This window comes from Cydia amplana, chromosome 7 (genome assembly GCF_948474715.1).
Source record: "Cydia amplana chromosome 7, ilCydAmpl1.1, whole genome shotgun sequence".
Taxonomy (NCBI): Eukaryota; Metazoa; Arthropoda; class Insecta; order Lepidoptera; family Tortricidae; genus Cydia; species Cydia amplana.
Genome location: NC_086075.1, coordinates 10,932,230 through 10,950,666, shown reverse-complemented (window position 1 = coordinate 10,950,666; position 18,437 = coordinate 10,932,230). Strand labels below are relative to the sequence as shown.

General features: G+C 39.5%; 3 protein-coding genes across 3 annotated transcripts in view; 1 reads left to right on the top strand and 2 right to left on the bottom strand.

The window, feature by feature from the left end:
• The window catches only part of LOC134649640 (RYamide receptor-like), a 25,738-nt gene extending 10,825 nt beyond the window's left edge, over positions 1–14,913 (bottom strand). The window contains exon 1 of the mRNA XM_063504479.1: positions 14,577–14,913. Coding sequence (XP_063360549.1) covers positions 14,577–14,684 — 108 coding nt within the window. The 5' untranslated portion in view covers positions 14,685–14,913. The remainder of the gene's footprint in view (positions 1–14,576) is intronic.
• LOC134649588 (major facilitator superfamily domain-containing protein 9-like) overlaps positions 1–18,437 on the top strand; it is a 336,592-nt gene that overhangs the window by 96,241 nt on the left and 221,914 nt on the right. The window lies entirely within an intron of this gene.
• On the bottom strand, positions 14,700–18,437 carry LOC134649761 (RYamide receptor-like). The gene is made up of 5 exons (XM_063504590.1): positions 17,699–18,437; positions 17,155–17,353; positions 15,790–15,858; positions 14,864–15,103; positions 14,700–14,735 (listed from the first exon to the last, which is right to left on the bottom strand). Exons 1-5 carry the CDS (start codon positions 18,346–18,348, stop codon positions 14,700–14,702), a joined length of 1,194 nt encoding a protein of 397 aa, XP_063360660.1. The 5' UTR covers positions 18,349–18,437.

The following is an 18,437-nucleotide window of genomic DNA, read 5'->3' as shown; positions in this document are numbered from 1 at the left end:
ATAAACCAAACGACTCTAATTCAATAAACCAAACGACTCTAATTCAATAAACCAAACGACTCTAATTCAATAAACCAAACGACTCTAATTCAATAAACCAAACGACTATAATTCAATAAACCAAATGACTCTATAATTCAATAAACCAAATGACTCTATAATTCAATAAACCAAATGACTCTATAATTCAATAAACCAAATGACTCTATAATTCAATAAACCAAATGACTCTATAATTCAATAAACCAAATGACTCTATAATTCAATAAACCAAATGACTCTATAATTCAATAAACCAAATGACTCTATAATTCAATAAACCAAATGACTCTATAATTCAATAAACCAAATGACTCTATAATTCAATAAACCAAATGACTCTATAATTCAATAAACCAAATGACTCTATAATTCAATAAACCAAATGACTATAATTCAATAAACCAAATGACTCTATAATTCAATAAACCAAATGACTCTATAATTCAATAATTCAATAAACCAAACGACTATATAATTCAATAAACCAAACGACTCTATAATTCAATAAACCAAACGACTCTATAATTCAATAAACCAAACGACTCTATAATTCAATAAACCAAACGACTCTATAATTCAATAAACCAAATGACTCTATAATTCAATAAACCAAATGACTCTATAATTCAATAAACCAAATGACTCTATAATTCAATAAACCAAATGACTCTATAATTCAATAAACCAAATGACTCTATAATTCAATAAACCAAATGACTCTATAATTCAATAAACCAAATGACTCTATAATTCAATAAACCAAATGACTCTATAATTCAATAAACCAAACGACTCTATAATTCAATAAACCAAACGACTCTATAATTCAATAAACCAAACGACTCTATAATTCAATAAACCAAACGACTATAATTCAATAAACCAAATGACTATAATTCAATAAACCAAATGACTCTATAATTCAATAAACCAAATGACTCTATAATTCAATAAACCAAATGACTCTATAATTCAATAAACCAAATGACTCTATAATTCAATAAACCAAATGACTCTATAATTCAATAAACCAAATGACTCTATAATTCAATAAACCAAATGACTCTATAATTCAATAAACCAAATGACTCTATAATTCAATAAACCAAATGACTCTATAATTCAATAAACCAAATGACTCTATAATTCAATAAACCAAATGACTCTATAATTCAATAAACCAAATGACTCTATAATTCAATAAACCAAATGACTAATTCAATAAACCAAATGACTCTATAATTCAATAAACCAAATGACTCTATAATTCAATAAACCAAATGACTCTATAATTCAATAAAACAAATGACTATAATTCAATAAACCAAATGACTATAATTCAATAAACCAAATGACTATAATTCAATAAACCAAATGACTATAATTCAATAAACCAAATGACTATAATTCAAGAAACCAAATGACTATCAATACTAGATACTCGATACTAGATACTAGATACTCGATACTAGATACTCGATACTAGATACTCGATACTAGATACTCGATACTAGATACTCGATACTAGATACTCGATACTAGATACTCGATACTAGATACTCGATACTAGATACTCGATACTAGATACTCGATACTAGATACTCGATACCAGATACTCGATACTAGATACTCGATACCAGATACTCGATACTAGATACTCGATACTAGATACTCGATACTAGATACTCGATACCAGATACTCGATACCAGATACTCGATACTAGATACTCGATACTAGATACTCGATACTAGATACTCGATACTAGATACTCGATACTAGATACTCGATACTAGATACTCGATACTAGATACTCGATACTCGATACTCGATACTCGATGCTCGATACTCGATACTCGATACTCGATACTCGATACTCGATACTCGATACTCGATACTCGATACTCGATACCTACTCGATACTCGACCAATAAATAAACAAAGCAACAAATCAATCAATTCACAGAAAATGTGCCGTTAATGAGCTAATTATTGTCCAATTTTGTTTATAAACAGATGGCATTATAAATGTGGAGCTTCCTTGCAGTTCAAATAGAAATCACAAAAGTTGGTCAAAGGCCTGACCGGCTGAGAACCACTCATAGATCGTATCTATTATTTCGTAAGATAAGATATATACGCGTTATTATATCGCATTGACATATTTAGGCAAAAATTTCTCATAATTGGTACACAAGTAATAGTTTCTATCGGTTCATCAAATTTATTTTTCTCAACTTATCCTCTGGCAATATATTCATCTTATACTTATGTTATATGTGCTAGATGTCGATGAACGAGATGAAGTCAAGCAATTCACGGTATCTAACACACATTACCATATCAATTCATTCATAATATAATAGTAAAAGTAGGTGTACATGACCTGATGTCCAGTGGCGCGTGCCTCTCGCTAAGGCTGTCGAAGCGGGGTTACTCCTGACTTTCACAACAGGACTCTGCTTCGGTCTGGATTCCTTTTTCACTGCCGCTGTTATTCCAGCTACATTCCCTTTCGCGAAGACCGAGGCTTCTGGTGTTCGCAAGCGCCGTTGATCATCATGAGTCATCGTCAGCCATATTCTCCAACAACTCGGCATGAAACGTAAAAGTATCCGGTGTTACATATACCTATATACTATATCATAATACCTTATAAACTATAAAGGAATTATATGACAAAATAATGTTTAATCTATGCGTCGTAGCAAAAAAAATGACTGAAAATTCAATGCCCCGTTTGCATAGTAAGCAATCTACTTATATTCCACAAATTTTAACATTAAGGATCAAAATCAAAACTCAAAATCTTCAATTAAATTGCGAGACCTGGTTATAAATCATAAATATCAATTTATCTCTGAAACTATGCGCCGTAGTGAAGAAATAATGAAAATTAAGGCACCCTTGAATACTCCAACCAACACATATCAAGACCCACGTGTTGACATATTCTGCCTAATTCCCACATGTGTGTGGGTAAGTAAGTAGCAAAGAAGTTAATAACTACAGTCACGTATCTACTTATTAAGAAGAACACGTGTACTTGATTTTGTTAACTGAACATTATTATGCCTAGCTGTCGGTGGCATGGTGGTTAAATACTTTGAATTCTCGACAAACTGACGCATATATTCTTATGATTACACATTGATATTATGTCCATTTAATTACATTTATGGGTCAAACTAACCTAAGTTTAACTGATATGCAATTAGATAGCCTATAATCATAATCATCATAATATTATTAATAAATGATGCAGGTACTCATTTAAATTAAATAAAAATGTTACCAGTACCATATTTCTTACGTAATCCATTAGAATTTCGTATAGTTAATTAATTATCTCCAAGCTCAGAATAAGGGTCATGTTATCAGTTATCTCACTAAATCAATAAGTAATAGCAGTAGGCGTGTACTTACGTTCTGCACACTTCTGAAGTGTAAAAATAATAACACCTTGAAGATATTTATCCATTTATTTTCTTGTCTTATTCCAATTCACAATAATCTCGTCTTATGACAACCGTTCGCTAGCAGGACTCAACAACCAAAAGAGAGCTGTCCGCCAAGTGTCTTTCTTTTTATACCCAACCAATAACAGTCTTCAATTTCAAACTACCCTTAACTTTAAAAACTTATTAAGTAGGTATGCTAGGTCTTATTTCAAACTACCCGTAACTTTAAAAACGAATTAAATAGGTATGCTAAATACCAAAAACCCTACATTATAAACATAATTCGAAAACAGAAAAAAATCATGAGTATTTTCCCCATTTGTTCCTGCCCAACGTGATCGCCGCGATACATGAGGCGGGGACATATGGGAATGATTTAAATGAAGCGCCTATTCCCATCTGTGCCCGGCGGGGAGAAATAGGAATACACCATATCAAGCCATTCCTTATCCTACCTTTAAAAACATCTTTTTCAGGGTTCCGTACCCAAAGGGTATAAACGGGACCCTATTACTAAGACTCCTCTATCCGTCTGTCTGTCACCAGGCTGTATCTCATGAACCGTGATAGCTAGGCAGTTGAAATTTTCACAAATAATTAATTTCTGTTGCTGCTATTACAACAAATACTAAAAACAGCATATAATAAATATCTTAGTGGGGCTCCCATACAACAAACGTGATTTATTTGCTGGTTTTTGCTTAATGGTGCGGAACCCTTCCTGCGCGAGTCAGACTCGCACTTGGCCGGTTTTTTATTTTTTACATTAATTTAGGCACAGCCATTGAAGAGTTTCGCTATCCACCATCCGTTCAGAGCAGCTGAATTGTACCTGATGATTTAGTTATCACATTAAAATAAATACGGGTATCGTCCAATACCAAGACTATGCGGCAGTAAATTAAATTTGTAAGATTTTATTGCATAAAATCAGGTATAAATTAGTCAAGAAACATAATAGTTTCTTGTCTAATTTACTTCTATCTATACGTAACGCCTATACGGCACCCATACATACATGTTTAATCCAGGAATATTATTTAGAATATAAAATCATGATTATATTTATTTGATTAAGAATGAGATTATTCTTATTCAATTTTTTCACATACGAATTATTTCCGATCAAAATTATTTGAATAATTTTGACGGGAATAAAATCAACATGATTTTATTCTTAGGAATTCTTATTTAAATAATGATTTTATTCTTGAATGCCCAACACTGCTTACTAAGTATGTATGTAATTATGTATCTATTTAATTTAATCAAAACTATTTCACCTACCAATGTTATAGATACCCAATGAATATGTATAATGAATTCTGCCCTAGTAGCACGGTCGCATTTTTATCGTTTATCACCATGCCTGTCACGTTCTAACAAGTATGTAAGTGCGAAAGTGACGGGCATAGTGATAGTCGATAAAAATGGAACCGTGCTGAGCCCCCTGGTATTAATGAAAGATTTGTAGTATTAAAATAAGTTTATAACTGCTATAGATATATATTTTCTGATCGCTGCATTAAGCGCTACAAGGTAAATTACGACTTAGCTCATACAACTCACCGCATCTGAAAACATTTTAAACTAAAGTCTATTTTTTATTCGGTAGACTAAAATGACATTTCGTAGTATGAACATCATGTGTCATTTCATTTCATACTATGAAATGTCATTTTAGTCTACCGAATAAAAAAATAGACTTTAATTGCTTATTATAAAATAAGCTCATAATAACTAGTACATATGTCATTTGTTAACAATGGTAAAATATCTACCACAATCCGCTAGCGCATGTATCTTTATCACAAAGTGTTTTTTTTTAAATCACTTAAGATAAATTATACCTAACTAGGTACCAGTAAAATTACTAGTTAGGTGAAAATTTTTCTTTAAATCAGTCTTTAATCTGTAGGTACATATCAAGTGTGAACCCGAAAATAAAAATAATAATCTAAGTAGCATAAACTATATCTAAATAATAGCAGATATTACTAGGATAGGATGTTGTTTACTTGCAACCCCTTTTCTAAAAATTTCTAAACTAGAATTGACAAAAACAATAGGAACACACAGGTATAAAGATAAACAAAGGAATGGCGAAGTTACCGGCAAAAAAACTTGTTTGTGCTGGAGGCTTCATAGACCGCCCATGCCAACCACGGTTATTCAATAATAAGTTGAATTTAAGTCTGCGTAAAGTTTACAATCGTTTGAACTGGTTCAAAACCTTATTATGAGGTAACAGCATAGACGGGGTTTTTATTTCGGTTACCGGTAACAGGGGTTAACTCGATCTGATACGGTTACCGAATCAAAGTGTTACCTTATCAGACGGTTACCGTTATGGTAGGGGTTTTTATAACCACTTCTAAAATAACCTTATGAAAAACCCCGGTTAAGGTAACCGGTTCCGGTCCCTGGTTGCGCATAATACGCATCTCGGAAACTATTTCCATTCTCGGCCTTGCACAGCATTTTTCTTGCTAAATATGAGCAGGTAGGTACCTACTTAGGGTTGGTCTCGGACTGTCTAGAACACAAAATGACTAGTGTAATATTTTGCCTATATCCCTTTTAGTCTACATCGCAAACGGTCTAGAACACAAAATGACTACAATTATTTAGACCTTTATTTACCTACATTTCGTCTGTTTATCTTTACGTTAGCGATGTCGACGGATGTTGCTGCCGCGGGGCTCCTATTTCTGTGCGGTTTGGCCTTCGGCCATTTGAAGATACCTAACGAACCTAACCTACCTATATGTGGTCATTTTGTGTTCTAGACCGTTTGCGATGTAGACTAAAAGAGATATAGGCAAAATATTACACTAGTCATTTTGTGTTCTAGACAGTCCGAGATCAAAGCCTGCGCATGATTGTGTCCATGCCATTAGGTTTAGGGTGGTTTAGGTATGCATGCGTAGCCTGAATCTAGTAGTAGGGATTTATAGGTATAACTACATTTTACTTAATCCGACAGTCATCGAATTTCAAGGACATCGTTTGAAAAGAAACACACGAGCCCTTTCAAATAAATTGTCGGCCTGATTCGAACTTTAAGACATGTCAACAATTTGCTAAAAAGACGATATGGATCGGATATGTCAGTGTCAACAGTGAAGTTTCTTCAGGCCGACAATTTTTTTGATAGGACACAAAGATTATAAGAAGCCACAGCAGTACCTACGATACCGAACTGTCAGTGTCAAAAGTGAGGCTTTCCAAAACTATTTCAAAATGTACTTAACCTCCAATTTGTTATTGTGAAGCCAGTTCCAGACTTCTGGTTTTCTAAAACAATGGCTTGTTTTTGGAAACCAGAAAACTATATCTCTACTTTTCTACACGTGTTCTAGTGCATCTATGAATAAAACATTTTTATTTACGCAACCACTTGTACCCACGTGAAATTGAAAACACGTTTATCACATCTTGAACAACAATATCTCCAGCAAATCCTGACAATACGAAACACGTGTCGAGTTTTGTATTATTTCAGATCGAATTTATTCATAAATATAACATATTTCTAAGTCACATAAATAGGTAAACACAGCTCATAATTAATCAATTTACATAATGTATTTATCTTAAAATCATTACATTGCCTCGTTTTAGCAAAAATATACTTAGGGTAAAGTTATTTTTAATATAATCTTAACAATGTAGTAGTATAGTCGCCTACGTAACCGGAGTTTGACAATGTTTGCAATTTAATTTATTTTTACCATGGTCCCACCGCACTACATGTGTTTCTTTACCAAAACATTTCCTTCACAACTTAAATAGACGGAGCCCCGCAAGCGGGGCTCCTATTTCTGGGCGGTTTGCCCTTCGGGCATCTGAAGCTACCTAACGAACCTAACCTACTTACCTACCTACGCTTTTTTCCCCAAAGTGTAATAGTATAGTAGGTATTACATTTTTGTTATTTTGTCCTAAATGTCGCCACTCATTCGTGAAATATAGTGCCTGTGTAAGTCAGGCCTTGATCAAGACGGATCGACAGTCTACAGGGTTTAAAGTTTTACCCCTACTAAAAATAACGGGATTCGCCATAGAAAATCAGAAAAACGGAAATGGATTGTGTTCTTAAAAAAACAAAATCGTTATTTTCTACTAACTGAAACTTTGACTTAATGCTTTTATTTTTTAAATCCACGTCATTCGCGTTGATTCTATCTTCTAATCAAAAGCTACTCGCTTCGTTCATTAGGGCGAGTATCCAACAACCAACAACTCCCCTGGCCTTTTGTCTCGTGTATTTGGATAAAAGCATTTCTGTGTCCCTCTAAAAAAAACTTGACATTTAAACCTGTTTAGAATAATGAATGAATTCAATAAGTAAATATCAAATAGGTTCATTTGGATGTTAAGTTCGAAATGGGTATTATTACGGTACGGTAGTCAAAATTAATAAGTGAATAACTGCAAACTAATACGCATCCAGAATATATGCTAACTAGCTGTTGCCCGCGACTTCGTACCCGTGGATTAGTATATTTTCCCCATACAAACTTTGGACCCCCATTTCACCCCTTTAGGGGATGAATTATGTAAAATCCTTTCTTAGTAGACCCCTAGACCTTATAAGGAACCTACTTGCCAAATTGGGACTTTCTAGTCCCAGCGGTTTGGGCTGTGCCGTGTGCGTTGATTTAAGTCAGTCAGTCAGGTCTTTCACGTTTATACAAGGTGTCCCAAGAAGTAGTGATATACTGAAGCTGGGAGGTAGAGGACCTAGAGGGCTATCTGAATCACCCCCATGTATGTTCCGCGATTTTTCGTATTTTTGGAGTTATGATTTTTTTTAATTTTTCACCTATCGCCGAGTACGATGAGATTTTTATTTATGGTGACGTGAATTATTGCGGTAGATGCTTGATTTTTTTGTGTGCTAAGCTGATAGATAGGCCAATTCAGTATGGTAACATTTACTATCGTTAGATCTCTGAATGGAATAAAAAAAAAATTTAATGCCGAGAAAGATAAAATTACCCAGTATGTTTTGTTTTTCTAAGCGCCCTTGAAGTTGTGAACATACAATGGTACCCTTACTTTTATCGTTTTGGAAGTTAAAAAAATCTTGAATAATGAAACTTTCAGGTCCTGTATTTTTGTAACATTTCCGTATTTTATTTTAATATTCACATTATTGTGATAAATTGCTCATTTGCTATTTACTAGATTTCGTTATAAAATTCAACATGTGTCATCATCCCTGACGGTTGCGGGCCAGTATTTCATAAGATTAACACGTACCGTATGAATATTTTGCTTTTATGTTTAAAAGTGTTTTTTATTACGTGGCTCTAATGTTTCTCGGTCATGTTTTACACAAACATGCAAAAATAAATACTTCACATAACTACCTTCTGGTAGATTAGAAAGATACAATAGATAGAACACTCTTTATTCCGTACCACAGATTATATAATAGTCCGTACCTCAAAAGATAAAAAACGGAACCATTATAGGATCACTCGTGCGTCCGTCTGTCTGTCCGACCATCCCCCCCCCCCTCGTATCTCCAAAACTACTGGATCTAAAATTTAGAACAAAATACACTAAATAGCTCTTTACCTATAGATGACAGGAAAACCTATTAGAAATGTGCAGTCAAGCGTGAGTCGGACTTAATTTACGGAGCCCTTGAACGCGAGTCCGACTCGCACTTGGGTGATTTTTTTAATTTATTAGTATCTGGGTAGAAACCCAATATTTGTGGGCGGTTTTTACAGTAGGTAAATCATTTTACTATTGTGGTTTCACAATCAAACCACCGAGTATGGTTCATAAACTGTATTTAAATAACTATAACTAATAGGATAAACGTAAATAATTTGCATTGAACATAAATGAATTTTCTAACTGACGTGTCGCTGTCGACATAAGTATGGCAAAGAAACGGCCAGTGCGGGTTGGAACCTCTGTGGTTCCTACAATACTCCCCCCCTAGACCGTGGCTACGGTCGATAATATTCTTGCAGGTGAGCAGGGAATCGTACATGCCGACCACTCCGTGTCCTTTGCGCTAAGCCCTGATCTGGTGACGTTTGATCATCTGCATCTGCACCATGATTTGAATCAGAGCTATCTGAAGCTGTTTCGTCGCCTGTACGCACAGGTGATGAGAAAGGTGCGAAATCATCTCTAGCTAAATATGCTGGTTTCAATCGGTCGATTGTAACCTTGATTGCTTTTCCGTTGACTTCAATATCGAAGGTTTTAACTCCATGGCGCAATACCTTGAACGGTCCTTGGTATGGTGCTTCCAGAGATCGTCGTTCTGGACCTTGACGCAAAAATACATATGCAGAATCCTTCAAGTCTTTCGGAATGTAAAAGGGACGGTTGGAGCTCGTGTGCCATGATGTTGGCTGCGGAGAAAGTTGGCTCATGTGCTTTCGAAGGCGACTGGCAAAATCGCAGATGTCTACTACTGACTCTGAAGAAGAGGAAGAGAAGAACTGACCTGGTAATGTAAGTGGTTCGCCATATAGCAGTTCAGCAGGAGAGCTATTTAGATCTTCTTTCCATGCGCTTCTAATGCCCAGTAGCACTAAGGGAAGCGCTTCTGTCCACTGAGTTGTAGCGTGACACATAATGGCGGCCTTAAGTTGTCTATGGAGCCTTTCCACGAGACCGTTAGCAGCCGGATGATAAGCTGTGGTGGTTAAATGAGTCGAACCCATGAGTGCGGAGATCTTTTTGAACAGTTGTGACTCAAATTGACGTCCGCGGTCGGTAGTTATTCGTTCTGGGCAGCCGAATCGTGCAATCCAGCCTCCAACGAAGGCCGCGGCGCAGGTGTCTGCTGTGATGTCTTGTAATGGGTAAGCCTCAGGCCAACGAGTGAAGCGGTCAACGATTGTTAGATAATACCTGAAACCTGATGACAGTGGTAAAGGGCCCACTATGTCGATATGTACGTGGCGAAAGCGTGCTGACGGAAGGCTAAATTCTGCCAAGGGCGCATTAGTGTGTCTTGTGACCTTGCTACGCTGACATTGTTGACATTCTTTTGCCCACTGCATACAATCTTTTTTAATGCCAGGCCACACAAACCTTTGGGTCAGTAAGCGACTAGTTGCCTTTGCTCCAGGATGGCTAAGGTTATGAAGTGAATCGAAGATTTGTCGACGAAATGCTAATGTAAGAAATGGTCTTGGTTTCGATGTAGAAACATCACAGTAAATTTGTGCACCTGAGACTGAGGATGTAATCTTTTGCAGCTGAAGTGAAGATCCGCCTTGTAGAAGCTCCGACAGTTCAGTGTCGCTTGTCTGGGCTTCCGCGAGGGCTTGATAATCTAAGAATGTAGTAAGCTCCTCGATTCTGGAGAGAGCGTCAGCCACTATGTTATCCTTCCCAGACACAAATCGGATATCTGTCGAAAATTGGGATATAAAATCCAAATACCTGAATTGTCTCGGTGAGCACTTGTCGCGGTTTGTCATGAAGGCAAACGTTAGTGGTTTGTGATCAGTTAGGATTGTGAATGAGCGGGCTTCTACCATATATCGGAAATACTTGATGGCTTCATATATCGCGAGTAACTCTCGATCGTATGGGCTATATTTTTGTTGAGCTGAATTTAGCTTCTTGGAGAAGAAAGCCAATGGTTCCCACAATCCGTTTTTGCGTTGTTGAAGTACAGCTCCAATGGCGACATCTGATGCATCCGTTTGTAAAGCCAGCTCTGCGTCAGAGTCTGGGTGGGCCAATAAAGTAGCCTTTGACAGATGTGACTTACTCAGTTGGAATGTCTCACGCAGCGCTGGGGTCCAAACAATAGGTGTTGATGCTTTCGGATCTCCAGCGAGCAAGGCGGTAAGTGGTGCCAATATTTTAGCTGCTCCTGGAACAAACCGCCTATAGAAATTAAGCATACCCAAATACCTTCGTAATTCCTTAACGGTTTGCGGTGCTGGGAAGTCGTTAATAGCTTGCACCTTCGACTCCAATGGACTTATGCCCTGTGCTGAGACGCGATATCCTAGGAAGGTTACCTCAGATTGTCCAAAGACACACTTCGAAGTGTTGATCAAAACACCGTAGTCTTAAAGTCGTCTGAAGAGCTGACTCAGATGCTCTTTATGTTCGATTTCTGAGGATGAGGAGATCAAAATGTCGTCTAGGTAACCGTAGGCAAAGTCGAATCCACGAAGGAGTTCATCCATGAACCTTTGGAATGTTTGGGCTGCGTTACGCAATCCAAAAGTCATAAAGGGAAATTCGAACATTCCGAACGGTGTCGTTATCGATGTTTTGGGAATATCCGGTCCATATACGCGTATTTGATTGTAGGCTTTGATTAGGTCTATGGTGGAAAATATGTTTTTGCCTGCTAGCATATAAGCGAAATCTTGTATGTGACGAACAGGGTACTGGTCGGGTATAGTTCGAGCATTAAGCGCCCTATAGTCTCCACAAGGTCTCCACTCATTGTTTTTCTTGCGCACCAGATGTAAAGGTGACGACCATGGACTCTCTGATCTGCGAGCTGTGCCGTTCTGCAGCATGTCATCGAATTCTTTTTTAGCAATCTTTAAGCGCTCAGGATCCAGACGTCGAGGGCGGCTGGAGACCGGGGGTCCAGGTGTTGTCCTTATATGATGCACTGTATCGTGCTTAGGGGCACCTAGTTTACCGGCGGGGCGAGTGATATCCGGGAAGTCGCGCAGAAGCAGCGTATACATGGAGTCGTTAGTCGAGGTCGTGCGAATCGATGATATAGTTTCAGCCGCGCTGACTTGCTGTGCGTCAGTAAAGAGAGAAGTAGTTTTGTCGATAAGCTTTTGATTGCGGCAGTCGACGAGCAAATTGTAAAAGATCAAAAAATCAACGCCAATAATAGGCTTCGAGACATCAGCTACTGTAAATCGCCATTCAAAAATTCGTCGCAGGCCGAAATCGAGGTGTAAAGTAATATAACCATACGTTGCGATTACCGTACTGTTGGCGGCGTATAATTCATAATCAGTTTTCTTTCGTCGTTCGTTGACAAGTAACCGTGGAAATACGCACAGGTCTGAACCCGTGTCGATTAGATATTGGGTTTTTGTTGTACGATCTGTCATGAATAGACGGCCTGACGAAATGGGGCAGACGTTCTCGGCCACTATTGCCTGCCCTGAATGTTTCCCGACTTGAATGTACATGGCTCCACGCAGTTTGTTGCCTTAGAACCAAAATTATAGTGGTACCAGCAAACAGTGAATCCTTCAGGAACGTCACGGCGAGTGTATGTAGAGCGTTGGCGAGATTTCGATCGAGACGCGTTTCGGTTCTGAGATTGATAGAGTCGAGTCTGTTGTCTACCTCGGCGTTGCATATTGTCCTCACTGAGTAAAGCTTCCACTTGTTGGGCTAGCTGATCAACGCGTCGACTTAATTCTGAGACGGCACCCGTCGGTTCGGCTGATGTGCTGGCTACGTGCCTCGAACTTGGTGCCAGTTCTTGGATTCGGTCGGCTAACTCTGCTATATCATCGAGTGGAAGTCTTGGTTGCGACGCCACAATAGTTTGTACATTATTGGGTAAACGGCCGGACCAAACTTGACGTAAGAAGTCATCAGGAACTGATGGTCCAGCTAAACTTCGTAAATGCCTCAGAAATTGTGTGGGCTTGCGATCGCCGAGTTCTTCGTGCAGCATCAGTTGTCTAATTTTTTGCTCCTGAGAGACTGATAATCGTCTAATTAATTCTGTCTTCAGTTTATCATACTTATTTGATTCAGGTGGTGATAAGATTATATCCTTTACTTCAATCGCAAACTGTGGGTCGAGTTTTCCAATGACATGATAGAATTTTGTTGTATCGCTGGTGATTCCGGATAAAGTAAACTGACTTTCGAGTTGCGCGAACCATACCGCCGGCTCTTCGGGCCAAAATGGAGGAACACGTATGCCGACCCGGAAAACGCCGGTCGTTGGAATTGCACTGGTTGATGGTGGATTCTCTGCTTGCACTGCCGGAGGTACCGTCACATCACTATTGTTGTCGTTATCGTCCGACATCGTTTTTGTGCTTTTAGTCGTGGTCACCAATGTGGTTTCACAATCAAACCACCGAGTATGGTTCATAAACTGTATTTAAATAACTATAACTAATAGGATAAACGTAAATAATTTGCATTGAACATAAATGAATTTTCTAACTGACGTGTCGCTGTCGACATAAGTATGGCAAAGAAACGGCCAGTGCGGGTTGGAACCTCTGTGGTTCCTACACTATAATATAAAGCACAAGTGTGTTTACCCAATCTTGCAATCACCGCTGGGTCTTCTGTCAATATACAATTCACGTATTGACATGGGATCGAAAAGCTCAAACTCGATATTTACGATCGCGACGCACTGCTAACTAAATTCTTGTTACTTGAATTAGTTTACAGTAGATTGATAGAGCTTCGTAATTTTTAAAAACTTTAGGAAAATCACAAATCCTTTATCGCATCTTTATCCTTTTTCTTCGCATTAACGCCCCAAATGCTATAATAGTCCTTTTAAACATGTGTTTTTCATGGGATTAAATGGACATATTTTTTACTGTGTATAAAAAAGTAGAGACCAGGTGGAACCAACAGTGACAGTGCGCGTTCAGCAATGGCTTGTAAACCAGATGAAATGTTCGTGCTTGACATTCCATTGTTATGCGCGTCGTCTACGGACGGAGAACGGAGACCTGTTTGAAACCTCGGCGGTAGCGCACGTTCATGTAGCAATAGATCAGCGGTCGGCAACCTTTTAGCAGCCAAGGGCCACATAGTAGTTAACGAAGTTGACGCGGGCCGTATTTTGTTAATATTTATGACTTTATTAGACATTGTCGTTTGTCAATATTACTTACCAAATAGCCAGGGAGGCTCGCCGGCCGCAAGTGACAGGTTCACGGGCCGCAGGTTGCCGACCGCTGCAGTAGATGATGGGGTTGTAGCAGGAGTGGCTCATGGCCAGCCAGTGGCTCGCGAACCACACGTACGGCATGCCCGGCCACGCGCCCCACTCCGCGTCGCTCTCGTGCGTCGTCCACAACACCTGTGCCACAATACAAGATGCAGACCTGTTTGAACCCGCGGCGGTAGCGCGCGTTCATGTAGCAGTAGATGATGGGGTTGTAGCAGGAGTGGCTCATGGCCAGCCAGTGGCTCGCGAACCACACGTACGGCATGCCCGGCCACGCGCCTCACTCCGCGTCGCTCTCGTGCGTCGTCCACAACACCTGTGCCACAATACAAGATGCAGACCTGTTTGAACCCGCGGCGGTAGCGCGCGTTCATGTAGCAGTAGATGATGGGGTTGTAGCAGGAGTGGCTCATGGCCAGCCAGTGGCTCGCGAACCACACGTACGGCATGCCCGGCCACGCGCCTCACTCCGCGTCGCTCTCGTGCGTCGTCCACAACACCTGTGCCACAATACAAGATGCAGACCTGTTTGAACCCGCGGCGGTAGCGCGCGTTCATGTAGCAGTAGATGATGGGGTTGTAACAGGAGTGGCTCATGGCCAGCCAGTGGCTCGCGAACCACACGTACGGCATGCCCGGCCACGCGCCCCACTCCGCGTCGCTCTCGTGCGTCGTCCATAACACCTGAAAAAACGTACGAGTCAATAATTTCGTTTACAAAACATTGCAAATTAGAGAGTTTAGTAAGTGGAGTCTGATTTAAAACTTATAGGAACTTAAGATGAAAATTTCTGTCGATTTCACTTTCAATAAATAATTTGATTTAAGGATGATTCACGCTAGACCGGGCCGAGACGTCCAACATGTCATAATATTCTATGACGGCTGATCGTGATCACGTGGCACTTTCCATAAAAATCAAGGGCCGGAAGCTCCGGCCCGGCCCCGACCCGGTCTAGCGTGACTCATCCTTTATGGTTCTTGTAAAAGATGTATGCTTATTAGATCGATCGACTTTTAAAATAAAACTAAAAAGTTAAGGTTCGTTGGGAAAAAACGACAAGATCGATATCATAAAGTAAAACCCCGCTAAAAAACCATTGGCGTGAAATTGGATAGTACGCTTTAAATGTCAACCGTGCCGTCCTTCAGGATATTATTCCGGTAGTTATTCGTCATGAAAACTTCGTCCGCAATTGCACAGGCAAAACCCTCGGTTTCTCCCAAGATAAGACAGAGATTAATATTATAGAACCTTAAAACGACTCGCACTGCGTTTCGCGCGGCAATCCTAACAAAACCATAATCGCCTTTTAAAATTTGAATCCTAAACTTTTTGTAATAATATGAATTGGACTATAAATACTTACAATAAAAACGTTGAGTGGCAACCAGGAAATCGTAAACACAGCGACAACTGTTACCATCATTTTGATCATCTGGAAAGGATAACAGAATTAATACAAATTACAAGCGTTTCAAACCTTTGTTATCAACTACCGTCTTTGGACGGCTATTGTTCTTTAAATGATAGACATCTAAATACAACAGAAATCTGAAACTTGGTCTGAATTGGATAAACACAAATATATACCTGAAGAAAATACCAATCGCAATATTGCTAGCAGGCGACGGCGGAAGATTGTCGGTTGGCTTACCGAGCTATTTGGCACATTATTAGGGTTCCATCGCTAAATCGGTAACACGAACAATATATTGTTTCGTCATGTCAATCGCTTATCACTGGTAGGTAAAGCATTAGGCGGCACAGTAGTGGTGAATTACTTAGTATGAGTTAAATAGATAAAATTCAACGATTTACATTCACCACCAGTGTTACCCTCGCTCGAACTAATGAAATCGATAAGCTCAATTACTTTAATTCTAAGTTTCGTAAATGCCTTTAATACCTACTAGGTAGAGTTCAGACTCTACTGGATACGTGGTCAGCCACGCTAAATTTGTCAATTGCTATGTCAAGTTTAGTATTGCGCTTACGTATGTATGTATGAATTATCACTGCCTGTCGGTGCAAAATTAGTGTGGTCCGACTCTATATATTGTTTAATTGACCACTTTTGAGTATTAGGTATTTATTTCTATCTTAATACATTCCCGTAGACCTTGCTATTAGCTTTTTGTTATAATAACGAAAATCGCTGGGTGAGAATACGTTTGTGCCACACGCCACTTACATTGGTTTACAGGAGAACGAAAAGAAGCAAAAAAAATATTTTTCTCGAAAAATTTTACATTTAGGAAATATTGAACTTATTTATCATTTAGGCACATATGTTTACTATTTATAGTACTATACAAATATTGTGAATATAGTGGTAATCATGAAATAAAAGCACTTTTTTATTGCCATATCCGTTTTTGGTGAATAAATGTTAAACGTAAATAGAATGTATGATAATTATGACACAAAAGTTTTGGATATGTCACACTTTTGTGATAAGTTTCTGCTAACAGAGTGTAATTATCCTATAGTAAAATGCGGATATGGTACAACATTTTTGAAAAATATGTTTTTCCAAAAACCGATTAGTGTCAATTATAGCATAATTTTTGTTATTTTAGAAATCATTAAAAAACGATTTTGCTCAAAAACGGATATGGCACAAACGTATTCTCAGCCGGCGAAATATGAACGTTGTGTTGTGCCACAATGGCCATAAAAACTCATGGCCTACTTGTATTAAACACATCGAGTATTGAGGAGTTGTGCTCACCTTACGCTTGGAGCGATGCATACGCGTATCGCGTGCGCTCTGCGCCTCGCCGGGCGGGCGGCCGCCCCACACGGCGTGCGCGATGCGCGCGTACGTGCATACGAGTGCGCACAGCGGCAGTGCGAACTGCAGCGCTAACAGAGCGCACGTGTACTGCGAACTCTGCTCAGCGCTCGCCCAAAGCTCGCCGCAGACGTCACTAAATGTGTTTAATATTCACAATTACTATAAAAATCGGGTCATATTTCCTACAACCTACACTTGGCTACGTTAGCCTCAAAGGGTAGAGAATCTAAAGTGAAAGGCCAGTGACAAAGTTTTTGTACAGTACGCGGCGCGCAGCTATTGTGAACGGTACTCATGCATTGCTAGTGCTTGAAAATGGATACCTAGGCTCTCCGAAATATGACGCGCGGGACGACTAAAAGTTAGTATGACTCACGCCAGTTTAAATTGGATTGCATAGGTATTTTTTGAACAGGCCGTTGTACAGAGCGTTTTTTGTTACAGAAACAGAAGTTTGGCTATACAGCATTTAACTTACATTTCGCACGCTTCATGCCAAAGCGAAGGACGTTGCAAATTAGACACGATCGGTATAGGAGCAGCGGTGGCTAATGCACCGCACCACACGCCAGCTACCACAAGTTTGGCAGTGGCCTTTCCAAGCCTGGGCTTCAGAGGCCGCATGATGGCCATGTAGCGGTCAATGGAGATGGCGAGCAGCGTGTACGCGGACACGAGCACGGACACGGCCTGCGAGTAGTTCACCACCTTGCACATGACAGCGCCGAAGGGCCAGTAGCGCAACACTAGCATCGACACGAACGAGAACGGCACGCAAAACAGCGTCATCAGAATGTCCCCAACCGCTAAATTCACTATAAAGTAGTTCGTCACCGTTTTCATGCGCGGCGAAGTTTGCACCACGAAACACACTAGCCCGTTGCCCACGAGGGCTACCACAAACACGGCACTGTACATAAAAAGCACACACATTTGGAAAAGAGACGATGCCATAAAGTCCTCGGTCGTTGTCTCAAACATGCACACCATTCCATGATGGCCGTCAGTGTAGTTGAATGGCATGGAGGTGTTGGGAGTGTGGGACAAGCTCCCGACGCACTCCGAGTGCTCACACGCGCCTCGAAATACTGTTTCATTTTGAATCGTCGGCTCGCTAGTATATAGCATTCTTTGAAGACATCAAGACGATCACATGTTTTTAAAATCAGCGCTGATCAACGAAATCATCTGAAACAAAAGAAAACTAAATCAACTCA

Coding starts and splice junctions, on each gene's coding strand:
- LOC134649761 (XM_063504590.1), bottom strand. CDS start 18,348: ATGCTATATACTAGCGAGCCGACGATTCAAAATGAAACAGTATTTCGA. Junction 17,354..17,698: donor TGGCATGAAGCGTGCGAAAT/GTAAGTTAAATG, acceptor AAACACATTTAG/TGACGTCTGCGGCGAGCTTT. Junction 14,736..14,863: donor GGCGCGTGGCCGGGCATGCC/GTACGTGTGGTT, acceptor ATTGTGGCACAG/GTGTTGTGGACGACGCACGA.